General features: G+C 40.1%; 1 protein-coding gene across 18 annotated transcripts in view; it reads left to right on the top strand.

Moving 5' to 3' along the window:
• The first annotated feature begins 1,361 nt into the window (after positions 1 to 1,361).
• PECAM1 (platelet and endothelial cell adhesion molecule 1) overlaps positions 1,362 to 27,414 on the top strand; it is a 31,890-nt gene continuing 5,837 nt past the window's right edge. The window contains exons 1-18 of one of the 18 annotated variants that reach the window (XR_001863597.1): positions 1,362 to 1,701; positions 1,843 to 1,869; positions 3,002 to 3,295; positions 4,005 to 4,304; positions 4,418 to 4,687; positions 5,066 to 5,326; positions 6,275 to 6,556; positions 8,418 to 8,699; positions 9,113 to 9,220; positions 10,062 to 10,089; positions 13,590 to 13,660; positions 14,324 to 14,380; positions 15,544 to 15,612; positions 19,973 to 20,029; positions 23,559 to 23,587; positions 26,834 to 26,856; positions 26,961 to 26,994; positions 27,125 to 27,414. Coding sequence is in view for 16 of the 18 variants with exons in the window: in XM_017739157.1 (XP_017594646.1) it covers positions 1,668 to 1,701; positions 1,843 to 1,869; positions 3,002 to 3,295; positions 4,005 to 4,304; positions 4,418 to 4,687; positions 5,066 to 5,326; positions 6,275 to 6,556; positions 8,418 to 8,699; positions 9,113 to 9,220; positions 10,062 to 10,089; positions 13,590 to 13,660; positions 14,324 to 14,380; positions 15,544 to 15,612; positions 19,973 to 20,029; positions 23,559 to 23,587; positions 26,834 to 26,856; positions 26,961 to 26,994; positions 27,125 to 27,199 (2,301 nt within the window). In the remaining 2 variants the exon portion in view is untranslated. The remainder of the gene's footprint in view (positions 1,702 to 1,842; positions 1,870 to 3,001; positions 3,296 to 4,004; positions 4,305 to 4,417; positions 4,688 to 5,065; positions 5,327 to 6,274; positions 6,557 to 8,417; positions 8,700 to 9,112; positions 9,221 to 10,061; positions 10,090 to 13,589; positions 13,661 to 14,323; positions 14,381 to 15,543; positions 15,613 to 19,972; positions 20,030 to 23,558; positions 23,588 to 26,833; positions 26,857 to 26,960; positions 26,995 to 27,124) is intronic. The other 17 variants (XM_017739157.1, XM_017739160.1, XM_017739159.1 and 14 more) reach the window with 17 other exon arrangements.

The raw sequence follows: 27,414 nt of genomic DNA, 5'->3' as shown, positions 1-27,414 counted from the left end.
CTTTTATGGGGAAAGGGGGAAGGGGAAAATCTCCTTCCTTCCTTTTTTTTTGTTACCAATAGCAAAAGTTGATCTACCTTTGTTCTCCACCTGCCACGTGTCCTCCTACTCTTTTCCTTTACCTTTCTCTGGGGACCATTGTTGGCAGCTGGCCAAGCCACCAGTCTTTTGTTGGTGGTGTGTTTCAAACAGCCTGGGCTGAGCAGGACAAACACTATTGCTAGTTAACAGCTTAGTCTTAATTGCTGTGACTATTGTGCCATTCTGTAAAAGAGCCAGAGAGGCCTTGTTCGTGCAGCTGATACATTGTTAAATGATGAGTGTTTCCCTTCTGTTTCCTTTTGCAAAATTCCACGCTTATATGGGTAATGCAATCATTGAAGTAGACTTACAGCTTTAAAATACTGGTTTTGGGAAAAAATTACAGCTTTCATTCACCCCAGGAGGAAAGAAAGGGATTTCATATGAACAGTGAAGCTTATGAGAACTGTCTCATTTATGGAGTTCTGTGAAAGGTATTTTGTATTGTTTTATGCAGTGTTTTAACAAGCCTGGAAAATGTTGCTGGAATTAAAGGGAAGGATTGACTCTGTCCACAGGGGAAAGAGCCAAGAGATTAAGAGTTGAGCACTCAGTTTACAAGAGTAACTAAATCATGACTTGGGGAGTTCTGGGTCACACAACTTGAGAAACACTTTCTGAAGGGCTTGATTTGAACTCATTTTGGCAGGCCTGTAGGCTTCTGTCAGTGTTAGGGCCGGAGGGAATGGCTTAAGTCTGACTTAAAAGTGGGCTGATATACTGAGAGGAATATCCTGGACAACTGAGAAGTGTTTTCTATTTCAGATTATGCCAGTGCTGCTGCAGATTTCTGCTGAGAATTGAAACTCCATCAGATTCTTTTCCTGAGGAGTTTAAGGTTTGTGACTGTGTGTCCTTTGCACTGTCCCAACTGCATAAAATAAAATCTGGTGCAGATCCCTGTTTTTGGTATATGATGGTAGTATGAGAGATCCACCCGTCAATATTCTAGTCTCACACAACAGTAGCTCTGGTTTCTGAGATAATTTGAATTTATTGTGCAACCTACAGTAAAGCTACAGTTCTTTGCTACAGCAAAATGGGAGACCTAGAAATAAAGGGGGAAAATGAGTAATTATGTACATCTTTTCTCTGAAAGAGTTCACTGTTTGCATGAGGGGAAGTATTTGCTCAAGTATCTGCTGAGGTCAAGTAGCAAAGGTAAGTTGTGTTCCTAAATGGTTAACTGTGACTTAAAAATACCCATATTGACAGGAACTGCAGGATAATGTCATTGGAACTTTTTGTTTTTTTAATACACCTTAAGAAATTAAACAAAGCAAATGCATTTGGTGGCGCCCTCAGGAAAAGTCCAGTCACTTCCTGACCAGTAATCTGCCTGGGAGCAGCAGATACATTCTCATTGTTTGCCATTTCCAGTTTCCAGTAATGGGAACGATTACTTGATCCAGCCAGTTTCTGCTGAAGATCTGGGAAAACGTACAAATTTTAATGGCAAATTTTTATTGGTTTCCATAAAACAACAAGGAAAAAAAGCATAACGTGGTTTTGGTACCTGGAGGCATCACCTCTGATAATGAATATTGTTTTATTTTGGAATTAAGTGTCTGCTCTTCAGGAACGAGATGTATCTTGCTCTTCTGGTGATTTTCTTGCAGTGTAAGTTTGATAACTAAATCTCTGGGTGGGTACATGTGTTTCTGGTTTGTCTAGAGTTTGTTGAGGCTTTTTACAGTTTTGGATTACTGTCTCTCAATCTGTAAGCTTTGAAAATAACATTTCTTCTCATTTTTTTTCCAGGTTCAGAACTTTACGCTCAGGGGAAAGGTAGGGAATGGTAGATTATTGTTGTTTTGTTGGGGCTTTTTTACGTACAAATTTAATGTAACTAATGTAACTAATTCCTCGGTTGTTGGTATGCATCTATAACAGAGTGTATTTGGATTTGCTGTACAATAGCTCAGTATGAAATTTGGCTATATGAAAAAAAAAAAAGAGTTTTACTTGGTGGTGTTTCTTGGTATAGTGTTTAAATCAGAGATGTGCTGCTCATACCTTAATAAAAGTTTTGATGAAATCTTTCCTAGAGTAATTTGCTTTACTGAGCCATAAAAGAGGTGGGAGACAAAATCAGCATTTTGTTTTGGTATGTAAAAATCCCTCTCATGCCCACAGGGAAGGATAAAGGATAAAATTATAGAATATAAATTAAGGGCACTGTCTCCTGGTCTTGCAAAAGAATTGATTGTGTCTGAGCAGAGTTCAGAAATTGTGTTCTGAAAGGAACACGTTTACTTTTTATGTTATCATCCTGCTGGCTACCAGCACGTACATTCTGAATGCTTGCTTTTTTCCATCACCCAGGAGAAATGTGTGCTTCTTGTTGTCATGTGGTCTATTCACATGCAGAGAAATTCACAGCGTTTTCACTGATTTTATGCCCCAAACTCTCTCTAGCAAGGACACATTATAAATAGCTGGTAAGCGCACAGGACAAGGGACTTCTTTCGATGCAGGAAAGCTTTTCTATTTGCATAGCAATTTCTAATACAAATCCTGACCAGAATGAGCATAACCCAAAAGTGTAAGTTCTAAAGGAAGAGAAAGTGAATGAACTAATACATCTTTCTCTATACTTGTTCCTCTAGATGTCAGAACATTAATTATACCAGGATTCTAACAGTTATAATATTTAAGCTACAAAGTATTTATCTTTGCTGTGGTTATAAACACAGAATGTATTTCTATGCACATACATTTCTATACACATATACATATGTATATATAAATACTACTATGAACTTTATTTCCAGAAGTGCTTATCAATTTAAATTACAATATTCCTATCAAATGAAATGTGAATTTTTAAATTAATGTTTGTAATTTAAATGTAGAAGCTTGAGATAACCGTGTTATGTTGGACTAATAAATATAACTTTTTATTTTATTTTGTCTCAAGTTTTTACTTTCAACAGAGTTGAAATCAGGGTTCAGCCATCTGTCAAAGTGAAGAATGGAGCTCCGATGTCAATCATCTGCCATGCTGATATTAGCAAAAATACTGATTTCCAGCTGAAGCATAATTTTACAATTTTTAAGGATGGAAAGCTTGTGTTTATGACTGTATCAGACAAAGAAGATGCACGGTATGAAATACCTGTGGCCAAATCTTCAGATACAGGAGACTATGAATGTACTGTGAAAGCAGATGGAAAGTTGAGTTTCAGTAACTCCATCTATGTTTGGGTAGCAGGTGAGTGTTCTGTCAGACATGGCAGATAAGATACAAAGAGAGAACAGCCTTACAGGGTAGGAATAATAGTCAGTGCTAAACAGGGTATCTTGCAAAGTGTGTTTTATCCGTTGACATCACAGTACTTGATGAGAGTTTGGTACTAACCCCCATGTTAAGGCACAGAAGTGAACTCAGGACCCCAAGGCTCCAGGACAGATCAGTCATGGTCAGGAACACAGTCTGTGCCACCACCCCCACTGTCCTGACTGTGGGACACCCCCTCTGTTCCCTAGACTAGAAAAAGTATTTGTGAAAGTTGTGCCCACCCCAGTAACCATGATGAGGGGTGGGTAGATTCCTGGAAATGCTGGAAATAACGTATAGAGATGCTCAGGGTGTGAAAGCCATTGTCAAAGCCAGCATCAGCCATGGGTTCCTTTTGTAGACAATGTTGTATCAGTCTTGTTCTTTCATCTCTTACGAGAACAGGGGCCACCTCCATCCATGCCCTTTCTAGACATGTTCTTGACTGCAGGTGACAATTTTCCCCTTGGAAAAGCAAGTTGGAAAGACTTTGTCAGCATTATGTAGTTACTGGGTCATTTTTTGGTTCTTGCAAACTATTTGCATCTGTTAATTAATATAAATCATTCCCACAGTCATCAGATATAGTGTTTATTTCAGGATTATGCAATGTTCTATTTCTTTTCTTGTTGTCTGTTATAAGGAATGACCAAGCCAATCCTGACTGCTGACAAAAAAGAAGTTTTAGAGGGTGAAGTTGTGAAATTACGTTGTGAGCTGCCAGAAGAAGTACCTCCTTTAGAGTTCTTTTTCCGGAAGATAAAGACAAATTCAGCACCTAAAGAAAAACGTGTACCTGAACAAAACCAAAATTTTTCTGAAGTGGAATATTACGTTGAAGAGGGAGATAATATTTTACAATTTGATTGCTTTGGCAAGAGACAAGTAAGATCTGGATGGGAAAGCTCACAGCATAGCAACAAAACACTTGTTACAGTCAAGGGTAAGTTACTTGACTTTTGTTTTTCCATTTCTTTGCTTGCTATAGATAAAAATAGGGTCATATATTTATATGTGTATCTATCTATCTCTATGTTTATATGTATTCTCTTGCAGAACCATTTATAAAGCCCACTCTGATCACTGGGCCCTCCAGTAATGTTACAGAAGGAGACCAAATAGAATTTGAATGCTCAACTGTGGTAGCTCAAATGCGTGACATTGAAATCATCCTCCAGAAAAACAGAACAATACTGAACAGTATACGAGATAAGAAATTTTTGAAATACTCTACAGTAGCTACTCAAGAGGACAGTGGTGAATACCTGTGTAAGGTGGAGCAAGGAGCGGTGTCTAAAACCACAAAACTGAATGTCTTTGTGTCAGGTAAAACTTCTGTTCATCTTAGATGTTACTTGAAGTATTAATATTTAAATTTAAATTTGGCAGAACTCAAGATCCAAGTGTGACCTCCAGCTCCAAATGTAACTTTTCTGTAAATTAAAGGCTAGGTAGGTTTTAGTTTCTGATTTTTGCCCACCTATACTTCCCAACTAAAATAATATCCTCAAACAACCTGTGAAAAGTGGTTTCAATTGCTAAGTTTCTGTTTTCCCTGAAAATACAATAATATTAAAATAACATGATTGTTTTGTTCCCAAATTATAAACTATCAGTATGTCCTTCATTCTGTATACTTTGAGATAAGTAGTCATATTCTTCCAGGCTCACTTTGAATGAATCAGTTCTCTTTTGATCTTGCAGAGTTATTTCCCAAGCCAACATTGTCTGCTTCTATGACTAAGCTGGATGAAAGTAAAGATTTAATTTTGAGTTGCAGCATTAATGGTTTTCGGAGAGCCAACTTCTCTATAGTACGGAAAGGTTCCCATGAAGACATCCTGTTGAAAAATTCTAGAGTCTTAGCAATGAAAGTTAATGTGAATGATACTGGATCTTACACCTGTAAAGCTGAAGTAAAAGGAATAGTCAAGGAGAGCAAACCTCTAAGGATAAATGTTTATGGTGAGTTGATACAGAGGCTTAGAACCCACCAGGGTGGGGGAGGATCTAAACCAGAAGCATATAAATAAGCGTATCTGTTTACAGGATCAGTCTGTAGTCCATGGACTAGCAGGGTGTCTATTAGTTCTTACAACATGCATTTCTGTGAGATGTGCTTTAGCTGCAGAGGATTTGGCCTATTGTGATCTAATCAAGTCAGACTTTCCAGGGCTGGCCCTTGAAGAAGGGAGTTGGCATGGCTTCCTGCTGGTCCCTTGGTTCTGCTAGGGACCAGATAAACTCCCATTCATTCCCATTTGCAGGAGCCAGGAATGTTCCAAAAAACTTTCACTTTGATCTGAAGCTCTGTCTGTGTCTGCCTTGAACCCCTCCCCCGACCCTTCAGGAAGAAAGCCAGGAGAGCCAGAGGTCATCTGGTTGGCTCTACTCTAGAAAAGGCAAGGGTTCATTGCTATCAACATAGCCCCCTCACCAGCACACTAACTATGGATACTCCAGTTCCCTTCCCTCTCATGGAACAGGCACAGTGGTTCTCCAGTCTGTCAAAGGGATGAACTGGGTTGTGACTCACTGTGCTGCTGAAACAGGGCCCTGAGGAGGAGCTGTGCAATCCCTCTCAGGTCATACATGGAACGGACCTGCTCCTTGGGTCAGAACTAGTTTTGGAGTTTGGATGATCCACAGTTGTGTCACTGATCCTTTTCTTGTTTTGCTTCATGTTCTCCCTGTATGCTACTTTATTCAAAGTTACATATATTCTATTATCTATTCTATTGATTTGTTCAAGTCTCCCTGTTTCTATTCTATCAATGAGGAAGAACATCCCAATATAGACTGTGTGCAAACCAGCTAAATATTGTATATTTATAAGTTTTCTACAAAATAATATTGTGTATTTTGTCCTTATGCAGTGTAATTTGCAACAATTTTTTTTTATTCACCTTTTAGCTCCAGTCTCCAAGCCAACTCTTTCCGTTGTCAGTGGTTCACCGGAGGTGATATTAGGGAAGCCTCTACAATTAATCTGTCATTCAGTGATGGGAACACCACCAATAACATTCACATTCTACAAAGGGGATGAAGTTAGGAAAAATGTAACTAATGACACATATGCTATATTCTTGGATGAAGATATTGGACTAAATGACAATGGAGGATACAAATGTGATGCTAGAAACAATCACTCCAGTGGTGTGAAAACTAGCAATATTCTAAATGTCACAGTGATAGGTAAGTCTGTTTAATTCTTCTTCTTGTCTAATGTCATATTTAGAGTTTTGAAACAGTAGCAGTAAATGGTGGACTAAGCAAAATGGATGTGAAATGTTTACAAGTTTTTGCTCACTTGACTTAAAATAGTTGTCTATCACAGCACAGTAGTCCAGGACCAGAGCAGAAGTCTATTCTTGATCTTTGATAAAGAAGAAGTGATTTCTCTCTACCAAGGAGTTTTCAGTTTTGCATCCTTGTTTGAACTCAAATTGTGTTGATCTTAGTAAGATAAACTTGTGGTTAATAGGCTGTTTTCCTTCTGGTTTTTGACACTGAGTTGTGTATGACTAGAACAGATACATCCAGAATTGCTGCATTTCTTCTGAGTCTGTTGGATTATTGCACACTCTCCACTTGCTGAGCTCCCAAACAGGGCTTTTAATACAGTATTTGCACTCACCCAGACTACAGCACCTTAGGACTCACCTTAAATTCATCAGTTCCACTGTTTACTAACACTAGAGAGAAGCTGGAAGATAAAACTCTTCAGAGTTTTATCCAGGAAGATCTTTTGAATCCAGGAAGGTCTTTTGAAATAACAAGGCACAAATAAACAAACACAAAGCATAATCTTAGTCCATTAACAAGTGGGTATTTCTTTGCTGGAACTGGTGAATCCCAGCTGTTAGAGCTATGGTTTGGGATATATTGTGACACTGTTTAGAAGTTCTGAAGAGAAGGTCGTGTTTTGGAGCCAGGTGACCCAGTCTTCCACAGTCCACCACTGGTGAGGTGGTAACTTTGAATCCTCTGTATTCTGTCCTTTCTGTCTCTACCAGATCTAAAGAAGGACTTACATATTCCAGAGCAATTCTCTCTGTCAGGGGCTCAGTCATAGTAACCCATGTCTTCTATCTAAATCTGCTTCCTAATACATCTTTCATGACCAGCATCTTTTCATATCAAATCTGGTTTCCTTCCTCTGCTTCTGTGCCAGTGTTGCCTTATGATTCCTTCTTTACATCTGCCTCGTGTTATCCATAGGCCTTCCCCAAACACAATATTTCCAGAGAAATTTTCTTTATGAATTTTAGCAAAACATGCTTCATATCCCAAACATTTTGCAAAGCTGCTGACATTCTACATGTCTTGCATCACACTATGTGTGTCCATTTTCTCCCCCTTTAATTACAAAGGCTGAAGCTCATCTGTTCCTAGGCTAGTTCTGTGTATGCTAAAATGCTTCATTTTTAAACTAGTAGACTTAAAAACCATGGTTTGGCTATGCATATTCTTACAACTTGCTCAAATGCTAACTAACTTCTCTCCTTGTGTTTGCTAGACTCTGTAACCATTGAAATTTGGGATTTTCTTATGCCTTTGGAGAACTCGTTCCATTGTCTCCTGAGACACCCTCTATTGTATATTAAAAGTTACAAGAATACAGTTGCCATACAGTTAGCAAAGAACAGCATAACTCTACATAACTATGAAAGCAGAACTACATAAACTGCACCATAATTATTTACACAATGGAACTGCTGAGTGTATTATTTCTGGGAATTAAATCATTTGTAGACTGGGGCCAGAGGGGTATCCAAAGGATTTTAAGGAAAGAGACTGACTGACCTCTGTGGAATGGATATAATTTCTTCCTGTGTCTGCTTTGTTTCTTTATCGTGCCCTCTCTATTTCTGGGTGTATACAAATATTTACTAGAGGACACTGTCTGGCAGAGACTGTTCAGAAAGGTTAATACTGTGCATTCAGTCTCTGTTTAACTAAGCATTAAAGCAAGCATTTCTACAATACAACGTTTTGTCATCAAAGTTGTTTCTAATAGTGCTAATACTTGTTTTCTTTACGCCTTCCTCTGTAGTACAAGTCAGGAATGCCAGTTTGGGCAGTGTTCCGTATGGAGAAGTAGAAGTTGGCAGTGATACTGCTTTTCTTTGCTCTGTGAAAGAAGGATCTTGGCCAATAGACTTCAAGTTTTTTAAAAAAACTGATCATGAGGTTCTTCTACATGAAGTAAGGGAGTATTCAGACAGAACCATATGGCACAAGAAAACAATGAAGAGGAAGGACACAGGGACCTATTATTGCATGGCTTCGAACCGAGCCAGCATGGACGTGAGGAGCCATCCAATAACCATCCATGGTGAGCTCATTATTGATAAGCTGCCTACTATGTCACCATGATAGGTAAGGGCATCTGATCTGACATGTTCCTAAGTATGACTCCCTTACTTGTTTTTCTTCCACCACTGTCAGAAGTTAAACAGAGAGATGTTTTTATAAACGAAGATTGTCCAGCTTACATAGAAAAATTTAAGGGATGCCCAAAAGCCAAAGGAGCCTGGTGCAAACTAAAACCAAGCTGTTGATGTACTGAGCTTTTGGTCACAAAGGAGAGGCTTACTAGAGAACTTAGAACACAAGTCTCCTCCAAGTTCTTCCCCAGTGTGTAAGAGGGTTGATGTGTAGTAAAATGAAAGGTCAGGAACTGCAGGATTTGGTAGTGTTGACCTATCACTGTAACTACTCTCTTAAACATGTTTTTCTTATTTGCAGTCATCTTAGCAGCTTGGCAGAAAGGAGTCATTGCTGCATTTGTCCTAACAGCCATCGCAGGAGCAGGAGCCATTGCTTTATGGTGGTTTTTGCGTAAGAAGAAAAAGGGTAATGAATGGTTCCCTTCTCTTTGTTTGGGGAGAAATGTATTACAGTTAAACTTGCATTTGTCTCAGCAGCAAAGGCTTATGGGGGTGAGGCTTCAGAGATAACTAAACACAATTAAAAGAATCTACTTAAAAATGCCACCTGACCCAAATTAAGCTGCAAATGTGCTGAAGCTTTCCAAGCATATTGGGCAGAACACAGTGCTGGGCAGGCACTAGGGAAACAAAAAGGCTGTCAAATACAGGCCAGAATTACACTGTTCCCATGCAGTCCTAAATTCAGCCCCAGGCAATGTAGATGCAAACAGGGCTTGAGGAGGTTTCTGATCCCTTATAGAGCTATAACAATTTGATTTGGGGTCCCAACTGAGGTATAATTGAGCTACTTCTCTAGTCCTTATGAAGCAAATTTAGATTACTGTCTTGTGGGATTAGGTTTTTTTCTTCCACTCTGTAATAAAATTTCTTAGGGATTTGTCTTTTATCATTAAGGTATTTTTTCTGATCTTGTTCTTTCAGAAAATAAGTAAATCTGATTTGTCCTGTGATACGCAGTACATGGCAAATTATTTGGGAGAATTTGGAGCATTTGGATGTCCCAGATTGCTTAAATTGGCAAGGTTAAAATCTGAGTTTTGGGATCTAGGGTTCTCTGTGAAAGAGAGATTTAAGGGACCTGGGAGATGAACAGGATATAAGATGTGAGGTAGTTCATTTTGTGATAGGCAGGAGAAATTATTCTGACATGAGTAAACAATGACTGTATTTTTGTTTTCATTTTTACTTTAAAATTCTTTATGTGTGCAACCTATTAATAGATGTTTTTGTTTTTCCCTGTCAAGCTAAAGGACCATCCATGGAGATGTCTGGGTAAGATGCCTTCCTGTCTGGGTTTCGGCTGGGATAGAGTTAATTTTCTTCTTAGTAGCTGGTACAGTGCTGTGTTTTGCATTTAGTGTGAGAATAATGTTGATAACACTGCTGTTTTAGTTGTTAAGTAGTGCTTACACTAAGTCAAGGACTTTTCAGTTTCCCATGCTCTGCCAGTGAGCAGGGGCACAAGAAGCCGGGCAGGATCATGGCCAGGACAGTTGACCCAAACTGACCAAAGGGATCTTCCACACTGTAGAAAGTTATGCCCAGTAGGGGGGGGGGGGGGAATTGTCTGGGAGGAATTGGTCAGTGCTCAGGGCTGGGCTGGACATCGGTCAGCAGGTGCTGAGCAATTGTATTGAGTATCACTTGTTTTTCTTGAGTTTTATTCCTCTCTCTTTCTCTCCTTCTACTATTATTATTATTACTATTATTATTATTACTATTATTATTACTATTAATATTATTATTATTATATTTTACTTTATTTCAATCATTAAACTGTTCTAATCTCAACTGTTCTTACCTGGGTTTTACCTTTTTCCAATCCTTCTCCTAGTCCCACTGGGAGTGTGGTGGGTGAGGGAGGGTGATTAATTACCAGCTGGGGTTAAACCACAACAGCCCTTTTTGGCACCCAATGTAGGACTTGAAGTTAACAACAGATCTGACCAGTGCATGTTGAAACAAATTTGTTACAAGCATTCCTTATGGTTTAATACCCACCGGTCCCAGTGTTGATTTGTTTGCTCTCAGAGCTGTGTTGTCCAACACCTTGCTTGCACTACTGCACCCTGTTGTGTTTGTTGCCTTCGGGGCAGGGCTAAGGTTATTGTTTTGTTATAACTCACCTGGTCGGGTCTCAGCGCTGCCATCACCTGTGCATGGGGAGACACCTGTTGGGAATTATTCACAATTACATCTTTTACTCGATTCCTCAGACAACCAGTCTATGGAAGAGAGGTATCTTCCCACAGCCTCCCTTACTTCTCCAGGCTATCAGAGCATTTGAGAATTAGGAAAATTTTGAATACACTTGGGATGTTGGAACCGGCATGGTCCTATTGGTAGGAATCAGCAAGTGATTGAATGTGGTTCAGCTCTTGTTTAGGGCTCAGAAATTATTTGCAGCTACTTCAACCCCCACAACAGGCACAGTGGGCACTCAAACTACAGTGACAGGCACTGTGGTTACTCGCCCCAGGGGTGGGTGATGCAGCTGAACCAAAGGACCAACCCCTGTCTGTAGCAGTTGCCTCTAAAAAGGGAAGAGAAATAGACAGGAAAGATGGCTCGTTTAGTGAAGAAGGATAAAGCAGTGTCATTACAAGAACAGGAGGAAGAGGCAGAAAAAGAAGTAACCACTTGATCCGTATCCCTGAGTGAGCTGTGGGATATGCAAAAGGATTTTAGCCATCATCCAGGTGAGCGTGTTACACCTGGCTGCTCTGATGCTGGGATAATGGGGCTGGTGGTGTGGAAGTGGAGGGTAGGAAAGCCAAGCAGCTGTGATCATTTTCTAGGGAAGGGTGAATTGACAAGGTGATTGGAAGAGTAACGCGAATTACTCAGCCTATGGAGGCAACTCTTGTCAAGGAAAGGTATTTCTTCAAGGAAGATGTTCTGTTTCACCCAGGCAAGTGGACCATAATGGAGAGAGGTACCCAGTACAGGAGGGAATTAGCCATGCTTAGACATAGATAATTTATTATGACCCAAACAACATACAGTCACTCCCAGATCCAGATGAAGTCTAATGTGCACAAACCATGTGTATAGAAACTTGTACACCAGAGTGCACCATAATCATACACCAACTCACTGGCAGTGTTGTCTGGAGAAATGAAGAGGCACCAATGGTAGAGGCAGGGGCTCCCCAACTCTAGCAGTACACAGAAAAATCTCCCTTCCTTGTCCCTGATGTGGAGAAATTGGTTGAGCAACTCAAGAGACGATATAGATTCTACTCCCCACATGCGCGGTCTGGAATCTCACCTGATAACAGTAAGTGTCATTTGGTCAAGGGAGGATACTGATGGTACACACCAGGGGAGACCCTAGGTTTTTCTGCAGGTCTACAGAGACAACATGAGGAAGGGGGATGGAAATTCTACCTCAACCCTACATGAATTGCAAGGAAAAATAATCACAAAAGGGGGTTCTTCCAGGAAAGTTGCTGCTGCAGTCTGCAGTGGGCAGTTCCTCAGACAGAGTGGAAGGGCTGATCTTACTTCTGATCCTATGGGAAGGAATTCTACTCCATTTTCACAAGAAGCGAGTAGATAAACCTGTGACCAAGACTAGAGGGGCTCTGCCTCCAGCCATGTGGAAAAGAGGGACAACCTTGTTTACTGGACTGTGTGGATCACATGGCCTAAAACATCAGCCACCCCAGGAGTATAAGGCTGTAGCAGATACAGGTGCACGGTGTACCCTGATGTAATCAGGCTGTGAAAGGCTAGAACCCACTTGTGTTTCTGGAGGGGGATTCCGACAGCTGACTGCTGGAGGCTGAAATCAGCCTGACTGGGAATGTGTGGCAGAAGCCCCCACTGGCACTGGCCCAGAGGCTCTGTGGGGATAGACTATCTCAGGAGCAGGTATTTCAAGGACCCAGAAGAATCCTGGTGGGCTTTCAGTATAGCAGCCTTGGACATGGAGGACACGAAGCAGCTGCCTGGTTCCACTTCTTGGAAGACCCTTCTGTTGTGGGGTCGCTGAAGAACAGCAGGTGCTGGTCGCGATCACAGCACAGCCCTGGTGGCAGAACCGCGCTGAGCCTGGGAGGTGCCAATCGCTGCTCAGGGCCTGGCTGGGCACCCCTCATTTTTCTTGGGGTTTTTTCCTCTCGCTCTCCTTTTCATTGCTATTATTATTATTAACTGTATTTGAATTATTAAACCATTCTTACCTGAATCCGTGGGGTTTATCTTTTTCCAATCCTCCTCCCCATCCCTCCGTGACGGGGCAGGGGGGGTGAGTGAGCGGCTGTGTGATATTTAGCTGCCATCTGTGGTTAAACCACAACACCTGCTTTATGATAGTGGTGAAATGTTTCTGTGTGTAAAGGGCTGTAAGCCTTGCTTCATATGAATATAGTTTGTTACAGCACACACCTGCAGACAATAAATGCATGGTTGTGCTTCATGTACCACCTGCTAACACAATAACAGGATGAGGAAATACGCTAAAAATAGAAAAAAAGGCGAGCTAAGTGAAATACAAGAACGTCAGGTCCGTATTTGAGTGCATTTAGATACGGAATAAAATTGAAAATACAGAGGTTTTAAAGAAGAATAATGCAATAGGGAATATTTTTGACCTTAAAGTTTCCTTGTGCTTCTCCTAAAGCAAAGGCAAAATTTTCATTAGTTTCAGTGGTTAAGAATATGTGGTAGTCAGCATAGACAGTGACTGATCTTTGCGCAGAATCATATTGTTGGTTTTATTGACTGGTTTTGGGTAATTACATCAAATTTTATTGGTTTGTTTTTCAGTTCTGCCTTGGCTCCAAACTTGACGAGTGAAAAACTAACGAGACAGCCCAGTGATGGAAACTATTATTCAGGTAGGATGTTTTGCTATAAGACTGTTAGTAAGTTGGTTTAATTAAACATTTATTTAAAGTTTTGGACTTCCATAGTTATTGTTTGGATGGGGCCCAATATTTTGGGAATACAGAGGGATACCAATAGCATTGTCCAAGGTATCTTCTGTCATTTTGTCTTTGTACAGTTTTTATGAGCACGTCTTACACAGATTGGTTTATAAGTCTGCTCAGACACTTCTCCCAGGCAATCAATTGACAGTATCACAGATGGAGAAATCATGGTAAAAGAAAATTACTTTCTGCTTTTGACACAGCTGCAAGAAAATTATTTCAGAGAGGAAATTTGAGCTGTGGCACATGGCCCTATGATGTGGCCACAGTAAAGAGATGTTAACTTGCCTGGGCACCTTTCATTGCAGGATCTCGGTGCACTTGACAACGACAGGTGGACATGATGTTTAGAGCACCTGACATACACAAAGTTGCCCCTTGGGTGTTTGTTAGCTGATTATTTTAAAAGCCACGTTCTTCCCACCTGAATGTCTTAGATGGGAATCTAAAAGTAGAATGTGTCATATAGAAATACAGATAATGACGGTAGGAATTGCAGCTGTGTAACTCATTTATTTCATTGGTTACAATAAACATTTTGTCAGCTCAACTTTGGCTTTCATATTTTAGGATCAGGTTACATTGAAGATAACGAAAATCACATGAAATCAACAGATGAGAGTAAAGGTAATTTCATACTTAAACAAAAGATTTAAAAATTATTTTATAATTGAAAGTCTTGATGTTTTCAAATGGTAGTAATGAGGATTTGATAGAGCCAGCCCTTTTTTCCCATGTCCAAAATTACACCAATAGAACCCTTTTATCAATTGCATTATGAAGTGTAATTAGTTGTGCTGGATCCCAGGCCATCTAATGATGGGTGGTATAAAAATACAACTTATACTCAAAATATTAAGTTCAATATAACAAATATTCAGATTTTTTTAAAAACCAAGATTTTCTACAGATTTCTGTTTCTTTTACTTTTCTGTCCTTTCTTCACTTCTTTGGATCTTGAAATATTTAAGAATTAAAACCAGAAATAACCTGCTATGAAATCTGAATAAAGTAATCTGCCAAATCACTTCTGCAGGATTTCATTCTGAATGACTGTTGTGGTTCCTTCCAACTCTTACAGAAATCTGGTAGAAAACCGCCTCCACCGTAAGAAAAATAGAGCAGAATGCAACAGCTGTTTCTTGTGTCTGTTGTACCCAGGTAGCCAGTACCTGTCAGCCAGTGGTCTTAGTAAGTCAGATGTCTGATCATTGCCAGGTTTTCTGTGGATATTGTAGCAAAGAAGCATTTTGAGGAGGAAGATCGGTTCCATTTCAATTTTTTGGGGGAGAGGGAGGGGGGGTTGGAGGCAGCTTAGGAGAAAAGTGCTGAAATTGGCTAATTGGCAAAGCAGAAATGAGAATGAGAAGTGTCCTGCCATAGCAGCCACAGAAAACAAGGAGAAAGTAATGGCAGGGAAAGAAAGGGAAGAGCAAGGAACCTGGGAGAATCAGAGCTAAGGGTAATTCCCTACTCCATTTTGTGTTGTGCCATTTTTGAAGGTGTTACATTGCAAGTAACAGTTTTAGGCACAATTTGCATGTCCCACAGTTTCAGAAATCTGCCTTTAGTTGGTCTACTGCCCTTTGGAGTGGGGTTACCCTCAGGAATGGGTTGGCCTTACAACTTAGCAGAGTAACTCCCATCTGCCATCAGCAGGGCCTCCTCCTGCACCTATCAAAGTCAATTGGGATTTGTCCATTAATTTCAATGGCAGCAGGATCAGACCCACGGCTCAAACGAAGTGTGCAGTCCTACAAAGAAACATCTTCTTGATATTTTTGGGGCAGGACCTGACCTTGAGAGTGCTGAGGTGGATTACACTGAAGTTGAAGTCTCAACACTTGATCCTCACAGAGGTAATAAACTGTTCAGCCTCTATGGTTTATGTTTGGGAGCAACTCTGGTCTGTTGCTGCTCCCTGACACTGGCCTGGTATTGGCACCTGGGAATGCCAGGGTTGTGTGTGTGACAGTCTCCTGCCAGTAGTGCTCCTAAACCTGGCTGATGCTGTGGCTCCTGTGCTGCTGTTCTTGCAGTCCTCCTTCCCATTGCCACCTACACAAGGTCTGTGTGGAGCAGGGCTCCCAGCTGGAGCTGTGGCTCTAAGCAGAAAGCAGCCTGCTGTGAAATATCCATGTTAAAGAGACCGAATTCATTGAGGGCCACTTGAGGTTGCCCCAGGGCAAGATAATGGAGAGAACAGAAACCAGTGGAATTTCCTCCTTTGTAAAAGAATTGGTTGAAGGGTCAAAGCTGTAATTCACTTGTGATAGAGAAGGGAGACCAGTTTTGGTTTAGTCTCTTAGTCTGGACAGCATTCTGGATTTTGTGGCACCTTAAACAGAGAAATGAGGATATTGATGCCCAGATAACTTTGTCCTCCTCCCCGCAGTAACCAGGCCTCAGAGCGTGGGGCTGAGGTACATGTCTGCAACCTTGAAGGAGAAACATCCGTGGAAATTTATTCACCACCCAAATGCCCACTTCAATCATTCTGTGTTTTCTGGAGAACTCTGATGCCATTATGACCTTGTGTTGAAAGCTGTTAAACCTTCCAGAAATTTGCAAAAAGCTCCAAGTAGCAGAGAGTGAATAAACCCTGCAAGAGAAGTTTATGCTCTGCTCTTGTATCTTTGCTTCAGCTGAATGGGAAGCAGACTGAGGAAGAAATGGATAAATTTCCTTCTTCCTGGTAGGAAGGACTAGTCACTTATTTCAGAGACGAAAGACATAATTGTTTAGTTGATAACACAGATGTTTGGGCAAGAGTGCTCACTCTTCAAGCTTGGCAGTCAAGCTCTCCTGGAACAGCCAGTCCTCCTGTCCTTTCTGTTTTCACTTCCTAGTATCATTCATCACAGAGTTTTCCCTGTGTTTTAAGCATGCTATTTACCCACCTCTGCTAAATTCTGCACTGAAGGACCAGAGTTGTACTCTTTTTCAGAATAGGGCTAGTAACTGTTCCAACTGTTTCTACTACACTATACAATGGTGTAGAATAGTAAGATATGATAGTGCATTATTTAAATTAAAAGCCCTTTTAAGTTCAAGATCAGCATCTATAAAAATAGCCTTTTCATCCTATTCTTGATCTGTAACACTATTCCTGTATATCAGACTAAGGGATAAGAGAGTATGCTCTGTAGACAGAACCCCATTAAACCACAGTATAATGTTTACTATAGTGTGTAAATGAGATCAGATTATTTTAATTGAATTCTGCATCATGCTACAGACCTATGCATGGCACACAGAACACTGACTGATTCTGTAAGACTGAACTGTGCTTGAGTATATGGAGATATGAACAGTTCCCTGATCAATTTCCTTTGCTGCCCCAGGACACTGTTGAGTGCTTTGGTAATGGAAATGGCACTACAAGTATTTAATGTGTTCCTCTTTGAAAGCATCCTGAGGATGCTGCTTAAATAGAAGGAGTTGTATGAAACTGTTATTTCTTGAGCTCTGCACTGCCTATCACAATGAAAACAGGACGAGATTTATTCTTGGGAAAAGAGAAGCAAAGCCAAGTTTCTTAATATTCCCTTGTAATGGTCATATACACCCACAGAGTGAATTTGGCCACAGGACTGCTACTTATACTTCTGCTATGCTGGTGTTATTGTAAGGTTTTGTTTCCAGTCATAATATTCTTCCATGTTTGTCTGTGGGTATGACCAGCCCTTCCTAGGGAACAGACCTTTCAGATTATCACCTTGCTCCAAATCCCTTTTATGCCTCTTTTGCTTCCTCCTATATTCTGAATGAAGACAAAGCAAATCACCTTTTCTCTGGGCACACATTGCTCATCCAGCAGCTACACATAGAGTCTGATTCCTTCTGCCTTTCGAGGAACTCCAGATTTCTTCGATCTCTCTGGCCTAACCTCAAATTAATTTATCTTTTTAATCATTTGTTCCTCCTGCCACTGTTGTCAATGTCAATACTAATGTTCTCAGGAGCAGGAGAATCAAATTTTGTGTACTGTGAAAGGCTACTGCAATAAATGCTGCAGTATCTAAGCTGTAAGAGTTGCCTTTATGTCTCTTCTGGGAATTGGGATTGATTGAATGTCACTTCAAAACAAGTTGAAATTATTGTAGAAGGATGTACATCTTGTCTTTCTCAGTAAAGAATTCCTTACATTTGAAAACACCGCTTCACCCTGTTTTTGCAGTCATGTCTGAGCTAGCTGGTAATTTCTGGAATACTTCTTTCTGGAATTATTAAATTCAATACTTACCAAGTTTGTATGCTTGACAAAAATATAGTGCTTGTCTTTTCTAAAGTTTAGTTGTGAAAAAAGATGGCAAGGTGATTCAGACCTTTTATTGTTAATCTGAGCAAAACCAAAGGCAGGGGCTAAAGTAAGATCAGGCAGTATCCCTAAAGTGACAAGGGAGAAACTGTTAAGCATGGCTGAGTAAGAATATTCTCCTTCTTTTATATCTGGTTATCTGCAGGGTGGAAACATTATACAGTTAGTGGGAACAAAATGTCAAATGATCCAAGTTATTTCTCCTGGCACATTTTTTCAGTGCTATTCAGTCATCAAAGATGACTTTTGGAAGATTAACAAAGGAAATAACATGGGCAGTGGCATTATATCTCAATATAATGAAATGGGCACGATAAAAATAAAAAGCAAACTAAGGAAATGCCTCCAACCAAATCTTTGCACAGAGTCAATAGGAGTAGATTTAGGACTAACTGCTAAAAAAGAGTCCTAAACAAAATGAGCTACCTTTTATTAAAATTCCAAGAAGTTTAATTCTTACTTCACTGGCAACTGAATTGATCATTTAAGCAATGGTCTGTAAGCATATGAAATAGGCCTCGAGATCTTCAAATTATTTTGCAAAGAAAGTTCATGCCAAAGCTGCAAGTTTGAAAGCTGTGATTATACACTCGGAGAAGTGTAGCTGCTATTGTTTAAATTAATAGCAGTTTTGCAACTCTATTCTGATGTGTTAGCTTGCAGCATTTAAAGGATGCTGAACAGAATTTAAAAAAACAAATGCAATTAGCTTTGGGAAATCAGAATATGGTGCCAGAGACACTTGGGTTCTTCAGGGCAGTGCAGAACAGTAACAGTCCTAACTCTGAGACTGCAGATCATTATGTCTGAATTCTTTAAATATTGTGGGCTTTTAATAGCTAAAGTACAGGATTCTGTATCCAGAGATGTGAATTTCTTCCCAGTTTTTTGGAGAGAGGAAACAACAATTTAATTCTTTTTTTAAATTTAACTGTAACTAGAGAAATCTAACTTGGTTTGTTGAAGGTCCACAGAAATTGGAGGTGATACTGGTAGAATTCTGAGGTTTTCTAAGAGACTCAGTTTAACTGAAATGAATGAGTGTTTCTGAAGCGCTTCGAGATCCGTGAACAGCAAACTCCTGGACCCTGCCAGCACAGGCCTTTACAGCAAGTGAAGAAAGTGGTTTTTAATGCACAGTTCTGGAGCACTTTGATTGCCCAGGGATTTTTAAACCACAGCCATACAATAAATCCAGTAGATTGTTCTAATCTCCTACTAGCCAGAAGTTTACGCTGACCACAGAGAAAATGATTCTTGCTATTTTCAGGCCTTTAGACAAGGCTCTGTCCAAAAGGAGACCTTTCCCAGATAGCACTAAATGGAAGCTGTGCTGTGTGAAATCTGCAAATATTCTTCTGAGACATTTCACAAAACACAGCAATTTAAATATTTTTTTTTGTGCCTTTGACATTTAATCAGGCTAGTTGCCAAAAGGGGTTGTAGTTAGTCTTCTAAGTGATAGATCTCCTCAGGGCTAGGATCCGTAAATCCTTAGAAGAGATTGAAGAAGCTCTTCAAAGTGATCCAGAGAAACTATTCTCTAGTGGTAGATGTCTCTGTGAAATTAAAGCAGCATTGATTCAAGTTTAGAAGAAGATTATTAGAATGTTCAAGTCAAATTTAGAAAGGGAAGCAGATTTTCATCATCATTTTTATATAGAAGAAGATCTTTCTCTCAGACCCTTACAGGCTGGGTTTGGGGAGGGCGTTGTACTTGCTTTTTCACACAGATTCCACAGGCTCATTGCTGCTTATGTAGCTACTTCCTCTGAAACTAAAACAGTGTGTTCTGTTTGTTTAAGGAGCTTTTCGTAAGGCAAACAAAAAACAAAACAATCAAACAAACAACAACAAAAAAAGAAAATAAATTGATTTTGTGCCAATACATTTTCCAGCTCCTGAACAGAAGGGGACTGAAACAGTTTATAGTGAAATCAGAAAAACTAATAATGGTAAGTAAGCTAGTGAAAAAATTAAACACTTTAAGGAAACGTTTGTGTAGAGGTTAGGGATAAATTTGTAACTGAATATTTTACAAGATAATACTTAGACTGAGTATTTAGAAGATAAGTGCCATAAAAAAGAGGAGCTGCAAGTCACATGGGAACATACCAAAGTGCAGCTACAAAATCCCAGGAGTTGATAAATTGTATGACACCTTCATGGTTCCTCATAAATCAGTGCTATTAATATTTGTAACGTCTTCTTCATCAGCCCATTTGTGCTGTATCTACTGAGTAGTTGGGCCATATCTGGATCTGAATCTAGAGCTGAACATGCCCTGTTAGGGATCAGGATTCTACATCCTGTTACCTCAAACTGCTCAGGAGAAACATTTGTCTCTTAATTGAGCATGTTTGTCCCATGCTATAAAATATTCCATTGGCTTTGGATGTAACTCCAGCAAATATCTATAAAGCCTCCAACAACAGACTCTAAAAGCCTTTAAAGCAATATGATCATTTCACCAGCTCTAACACAGACATGTGTGGGCAGTAGCAGCTTGCTGGCAATTACTGTCTATAAATGTTCTGGCACTAATAAGTTCAGAAACAGTGACTTAAAAGAAGGTTATTTCATCATACTTTGTCTAAGTCTAAACTGGAAAGGATTTCCTCTCCTCTTTTTGTGTTAGGAAGTCTAGATTTGTAAAGATTAGGGCTGCAAACAGTTAACATTTTGTCCTCATTCAGGCTTTGTTGTGTGCCATTTTTAATTTTTGATTGTTGTGCTTTAATTTTCTATTTTTTCTATTTTATAAGGCACTTCCCACCTCTGACACAATATTCTGTCTCTAGGGAATCTTTTATGTGAGGGTCTCCACGTACTTTAGAAAACATTACTTAATTTTCCCTTGTGAGGACTTACATGACAATTTTTATCTCCTTTTTACAGCTGAATAAACAGAGAGATTAGGTCATCTGTTTAAGGCAATGTGTTTAGAGAGTGACAACAGTGGCAAAGGAATTTTGGAATCCTTGGTGCCTGTGCCTGTGTGCTGTACTCATTTTCCACAGCCTTGCAGTGAAAATCAGAATATCTTTCACACTTAAGAGTGTGGCCAGGCGCTTCATGCAGGACCACCATGAGAAAAAACATAGTTTATTTTAGGGCTGAACCCCAAGGCTACAAATGCTCTGAAATGTTCTCTGGTGAGTGTGAACTGGACCTATAAAAAGCTGCAGAAGCTGCTGCAAAACCCTCACCTGCTCTGCCCAGGTGTGAGGGTGACTATCACACCATCCACCAGCCCTGGTTTTGGCACAACTGAATGTGTTATATACCAGAAGGATGTAAACTCCAGGTTGGTACAACAGAGCTGAAATTCAAAGAGCGCTTAAAAGGCTGTAATACCATAAAGTGGGAACTGCAGTAAAATGGGATATGATTGAAAGACTGAGCTGAATTGGCCAGATGATCTGCAAACACCCCTTAATCTTGCAGTCCACCTGCTCTTTTATGCATAACATTCTACCATTTCAGTTATTCTTGGGAACATAGTACCAGTTTATTGTTTCAATCACGTCTGTTTTTCCTGACTGATACACAGGAAAAGTGTTTCAATTAGATAAGCAGTGCATCACCCAGCAATGCAGTGCTACATTACAGTTAATGTAACACCACCTTTGATTTTTTAATAGGCTGTGTGATTGTGAGGTGGCAAAGTGTAAATGCAGTGGAGGATCCCTATGAAATTATCTACTTATATATATTAATATAAGTGTATTAAATGATGCCAATTGTGAAAGATGTTGAACATGACTAGTGGGTGCAGAAGTTGATTTACCATTCTGTTCTTTGAGATTTTTGAGCAAAAGCCCAGGAGCACAACCTACTTCAGGAAGGCAATGATTCAGACAAACGTGTCCTTGGGGAAATCACATGTGGTGTCAGCTACACAGTTTGACAGATTTAACCCCTAAGACCTATGTAACTTTTTTTTTTTTTGTAGGTAACTATTGTTGTTTAATTAGAATTGAGTGCTTCATAAGAAATTTTGTCATATGAAGGGGTTGTCTGTGCATTCCAGAAATTGTGTGCACTAGAGAGGAAGCTGCAGAACTGTCAGTACTGTCAGAACTGTCTGATGCAATTCTTTGTGACTGAGCTAAAACATTTTTCCTCTTCATTTTTTCTGACAACTCTCACTGCTATCCCCAGTAAGGCAGATGCCATAGCAGTAACCAACTTTTGTATTTTGAGTTCTATAGCTACTGCTTGTCCTTATCCAAAATCTGCACTATGAATCCACAGTGCCGATAATAGTTGAGCTTTACCAAGCCCCAGGCCTTTGGCAGAGTGCTGAGCATCTGTCATTATTCCTTTTCTTTTTATTTTCCTGGTGCTGGCTGTTACCTCCTGTTCTTACCATTTGAGTGCCTCCACCACACTGTGGATAAGACTCCCCATCCTCCCTGCTGTGCTGTTTTCCTCGTTCTCAGTGCCAGGACTCAGGAGCTGGTTTTACATTAAAGATGGACAGAAAAAACTGTCAAATGCACATTTCAAATCCCAGAAGACTTGCATGTGGTTAATTACAGTTAACTCATTTACAGTGGGAAAAGCAGGTGATTTCTGAAATTCCAGTCTAGTCAGGTATATTTGGATTGAAAGTCAAATAATGTCAGTCTCTGCTTGGATGCTGGATTTCCTCTGCTGTAATGAGAGTTTAAGGAGGATGCTGATCACTTTGTCTCTGCAAGCAACTCTGAGAGAAGAAGTTGTCCTTGCATTGTTACTGAAAGGTTAGTTTAATTCAGAAACATATTTAGTATACAGGATGTTCACCCAGGTATTGTTTTAAAGCCTTTTCTAGAGCAATGGGCTGTTACTTTAGTATTTTACATAAAATACCAAAAAATTTCAAGCCTCAGCATTAAATCAGACCTTACATCCAAATGGCAATTTGGGGGATGGTCATAGTTAGTGCCACTCAGGTCAGTAAGACCTTTGTCTAAAAGTCCTTCAGGCTTACCAGGATGAACTAATTTCTTTAAAGTTCTGCTTTCTCTGGTTGCTCTGTGAAAAGGCCAAAGGAATATCCAGCCCAGTCCCAAAGTTGCTGCTTTTTGTTCAGAAAGAAGTGCTATAGTCCAAAACTTAAGCAAAACAGGCAATTTTCTAAATCAACAGACTGCCAAGAGTGATAAAATGGCTGTGGCCCTGCTGCCTCCCTTGCCTGTGCTGAGTCCAGCAGTCCAGGCTGGCAGCTCTTCCTGAGGGAGGGTCAGGATGTGTCACACATGAGTTTAGCTGCCTGGGTGGAGGCTCGTTCAGGCATGATTTATTTCCATCACACCTTTCATCTTCCCAAGAGGCAGTAGGGGCAGGAAGCCCAAGTATCTCCATGCTGGTTCTTTATCTCAGCTCCAGCCCTTTCCTCAGCATTGATCCCAGTTCTCGGGGTAGCACAGTCCTGTTCATGTTGCTGAGAAGAACTAGAACCAACTCCAGCTCACAGATTTCCTTATGTTTTTCCAGGACACTTCCTGTTGAAGATGATGTTACTGGTACATTCTTGGTCCTTCAATGAACTCTGTCTTTGCTGTGTGTCAGACCCAAAGCTCACAGAAGCCAGTGACAGTCTCTGCACTGATCTTATGTGCACTGGACTGAGCTCATCGTCATTGCAAGATAACAATTCCCAATATCTTATTAGGAAACTGGAAATCCAGCAAACAAAATGCAGAATCAGCCTTTATGCTGCTGAGTCTGGAAAAATGAATTGGTCACTTGGAAGAAATTGCAGCAGTGAGACAGGAAATTCTAAGAGTCCTACAGCAACCAACAGTGTACTATGGAAAAATAAATATATCCCAGTGGAAAGAGGCATGAGAAATCCCCATTGCATTCAGAGGTTTGGAACAAACCTATTTGAAATCAGCTCTAGCAATCAGGATATCTGCTCAAATACTTTCCTGCTACTGAGCCTCAGGCTTAACACCTACATCTTAGCCAGAATTTCCCACTGAATCCTTTTCCAGCATAGAAAGAACTCACAGGGTCTGGGGATTCCTTGTGTTGTTCAGAACTCAGGTATTATGAGCACATGATAGTTGCAAGCAGTCCAAACCCATGCAAATAACTTGTCCCCTCTCCAATATAAAAACTCTTTGGATCTTTAGGTTTCTAGACATATTCTAGACTAAAGCCTGGATCTGTGAGACATTGATTCCAGAGCCAAATGCTTACAATAGCTTCAGCTAAAGATCAGGCAATGCCAAATGGTTTCAGTAAGGCACAAATATGCAGGGAGCTTTTTGCTTGAACCTTTGATACAGAGCTGGATTACGTGCATGCCCCATGTCAGAGCTGTTCCCAAGCTGCCTGCCAAGATTCCCTGATGGAAGCTACGGCTCCATCCAGTAAAGGGCTTGGCAGAATGTTGTGTGTGTCTGCAGTTCAGCACCTTCGGTTCATTCTGACATATTGGCTTTCACCAGGGCTGGAGGTGGGTTGGAGGTGGGTTGACAATTGCAGCTATTTTGGCGCATTTTCTCTTCTCCGTAACCTCTAGCAACAAGAAATGGTAGAGCAGGTGGGGATGTCTTAAGTTCCTGCTATATGTACTCCTTTGTAAAAATGTGTTCTTTGAATTTAAAATCCCATCAACTGGAAGCAATAGCAAGAGTTTAGATCCATCACAAGATCATAAAACCACCTACTTTTTTAGACTTGGGAATATTTTAGAAATCACCAGTATCAGACCTTCAGCTCTGATTCCTTTTACAAAACATGGAGCTTGTTTTTTGCCCTGCTACAGAAGCTTGACCAATTCTTTTGTGTGTCTGGAATCCAACATTTCTCATTTCTGCATTTTTGGCAGTAAGAGAAAGCCAGGTATTATGAAAAATCTCTCTGTTCTTCAGTAAAACCAGGAAAAAAGTAAAACTACCTCTTTTTTTTTTTTTTTTTTTTTTTTTTTTTTTTTTTTTTTTTTTAACAAGAATGAAATAAAAAGATTGTGAAAAGATTGACATAACAAAGATGACATAACAAAGAATCAGCAAAAGCACTGTATCATTGTGCTTTTTATTAGTGGCTACCTGCTGGCTCCCCTGAGTGGTACCGGGTAAAAATCACCCTGCCTTGCAGCAGCACTACCCAGGACACAGTGTGACATTTCCTGGCAGAGCTGTGACACTCAGCTAGAAACCCCCACTGCTCTGGATGTGGGTGACAGGTAACAAGGAGATGGGATAAGCTGTCACTGTGACCTCGGAGCTTTGGGTAGCCAACATCCCGTTGTTTGAAGTCTGGAATTTACACAAAATTCATTTCCTCCTTCCTCCGAGAACAATACATTGTGACAGAGACTAAACGACAGCTTGTTAATGCCTCACTTCATAAGCCTTATGTATGGTTTTGTCCACTTAAAGCCAAGCTTTGATGTCGCACTGGGTCAGCAGTGGTTTTGTTCAATTCTGTTGGCTTTCAGGACACAAAAAAGCTTTTGTGTGTGTTCCATGTAACTTCTTATTTTGTTTCCTAATGTCTAAACATATGTGGATCAATCTTGCCAAACACTGAGATCAATTTTATACTGAAATTGAGTTCATGCACTAGTGTCAAGTGCTGTAGTCACCTCAGTTTTTAATCCTTTGCTTAGGCTAAAAGTTCTGGGTAGAATATTCAGAATGTACTGTGCCAGAGACCTTCACCTGTGTTCAGTTTCCTTGTTACTTCTCCTGGCTGACAAGGGAGTTTCTAAAAGACTTTTATTAGGGTCTAATAATGGTAGTAGTACTCTGCATAATATCCTTCATTTAGTGATTTCAGGAACTTTTCAAAATTTACATGTGTTCTGCCTATGGAAGATGATTTTTTATTTTGCTATTTAAAAAGTACATAATTAGAAAAAACATAGATTCAGAAACTAACCCCCATTTATAAAAACAATACTGGGAAGATTAACCCCCCCCAATCCAACCCCTTTGTTTTGAACATAAGATGAATTTCCTTCACACAGCCTCTCTCCAGTGAATCTGATACACTTTCCAAGAAAATGCCCTTCAAGATTCAGCAGTTACTTTTGTCACATGTGAAATATCTCAACAGAACATACAGACAAACACTTTTAACAAGACTTGAAGTGCCCACCTAAAACTGGAGTTACTTTCAGAGAGGAAAGAAATATTTATGTTTTTGGTATTTGAATGTATTCTGTGACATTTCTGAATAGCTAAATCCACTTTTTTTTGAAAAAAGCCTATGATCCAATTTGAAAGTTCACTGACCCTAAAAAGAAAGAGCTTGCTGGCCCTCAGGTTTTTCATTGGGAACAAGCAACTTTTTTTTAATAAAATGTCAGGTGTCTTTGCAAGAGGTTATTTAGCCCTGAAAATTGTATCCTCTACTGGATTTCTGCAATACATTATTTTCCTGGCAAGGAACTGGATTAGGAAGTAAAATGCTGATGAGAACTTGCCTCTAAAAGGAAGACTCTCTTTTGTCCAGTAACAGACTGTGCCCTCAGTAGAGACTTCTGCTCTAACCCATGATCAGGAAAGCTGCCAAACAGGTCCTGTTCAGTGTGGTCTTTGAAATGTCTGGTCTCACCCCTGTACTTGGATTAAACTAGAACTTGGATACTCCTTAAAATCCAGAGCTTTAACCTTAGATGTAGGTAGGAATTTTACATCATTGCAAAGTGAACAAAAAGGCTGAAATACCTAAACCTGTATTTTCTGGAACATAAAACTGGTCACTCTGCAAGGTGCCACTTCATAATTTATACATTGTATTTTATTTTGCAGATTCTATGGAAAACAGGCATTCTGTAAGTATACATTTTATGCATTTAAAGATAGTGACATGAGTTGAGATGATTGTGTATCTGGTGAGATGGTGTTCAAGTGCTGATACGGTTTATTTGTTGCTCAGGACCTTTGCAGGACAGATATGGGACAGTCCCTTTGTAAGTATTTTTATGAATCAGGCTTTCAAACCTGTATTTATGGAATGGTCAGTTTTAGAAGTCTGTGGAAGGGGCTGGAGTTTGGTGGTGCTGGTGCAGAAATAATGATCTGCTCATTATTCATGTTGAGCACCTGAACAGCTTTAGATCTGTGCCAAAAATGCTGGCAGGATGGCACAAGATGAGGGATGGCTGCTGTTCCTGATAGACCTGAGGCACTGGAGATTTGCACAGGAAAACTGCTAAACTGGTAAGTGTATCACTGGGGACAGAGCTGCTGTTCGAGTCCCATGTGTCAGTCTCCAGGCTGTTCAGTGCCAGTGAATCTGCTTGGGATGTGTCTGTTCACACACACACCCTGTGACTGAAATGACCCGAGAGGTGAGCTCCTTCCTAAGGTGTGAGCAGTTGAACCAAGCA

The sequence above is a fragment of the Corvus brachyrhynchos genome, unplaced genomic scaffold (assembly GCF_000691975.1).
Source record: "Corvus brachyrhynchos isolate BGI_N302 unplaced genomic scaffold, ASM69197v1 scaffold407, whole genome shotgun sequence".
Lineage (NCBI taxonomy): Eukaryota > Metazoa > Chordata > Aves > Passeriformes > Corvidae > Corvus > Corvus brachyrhynchos.
Note: the sequence above shows the minus strand (reverse complement) of the source record. Positions and strands in the feature narration are given on the sequence as shown.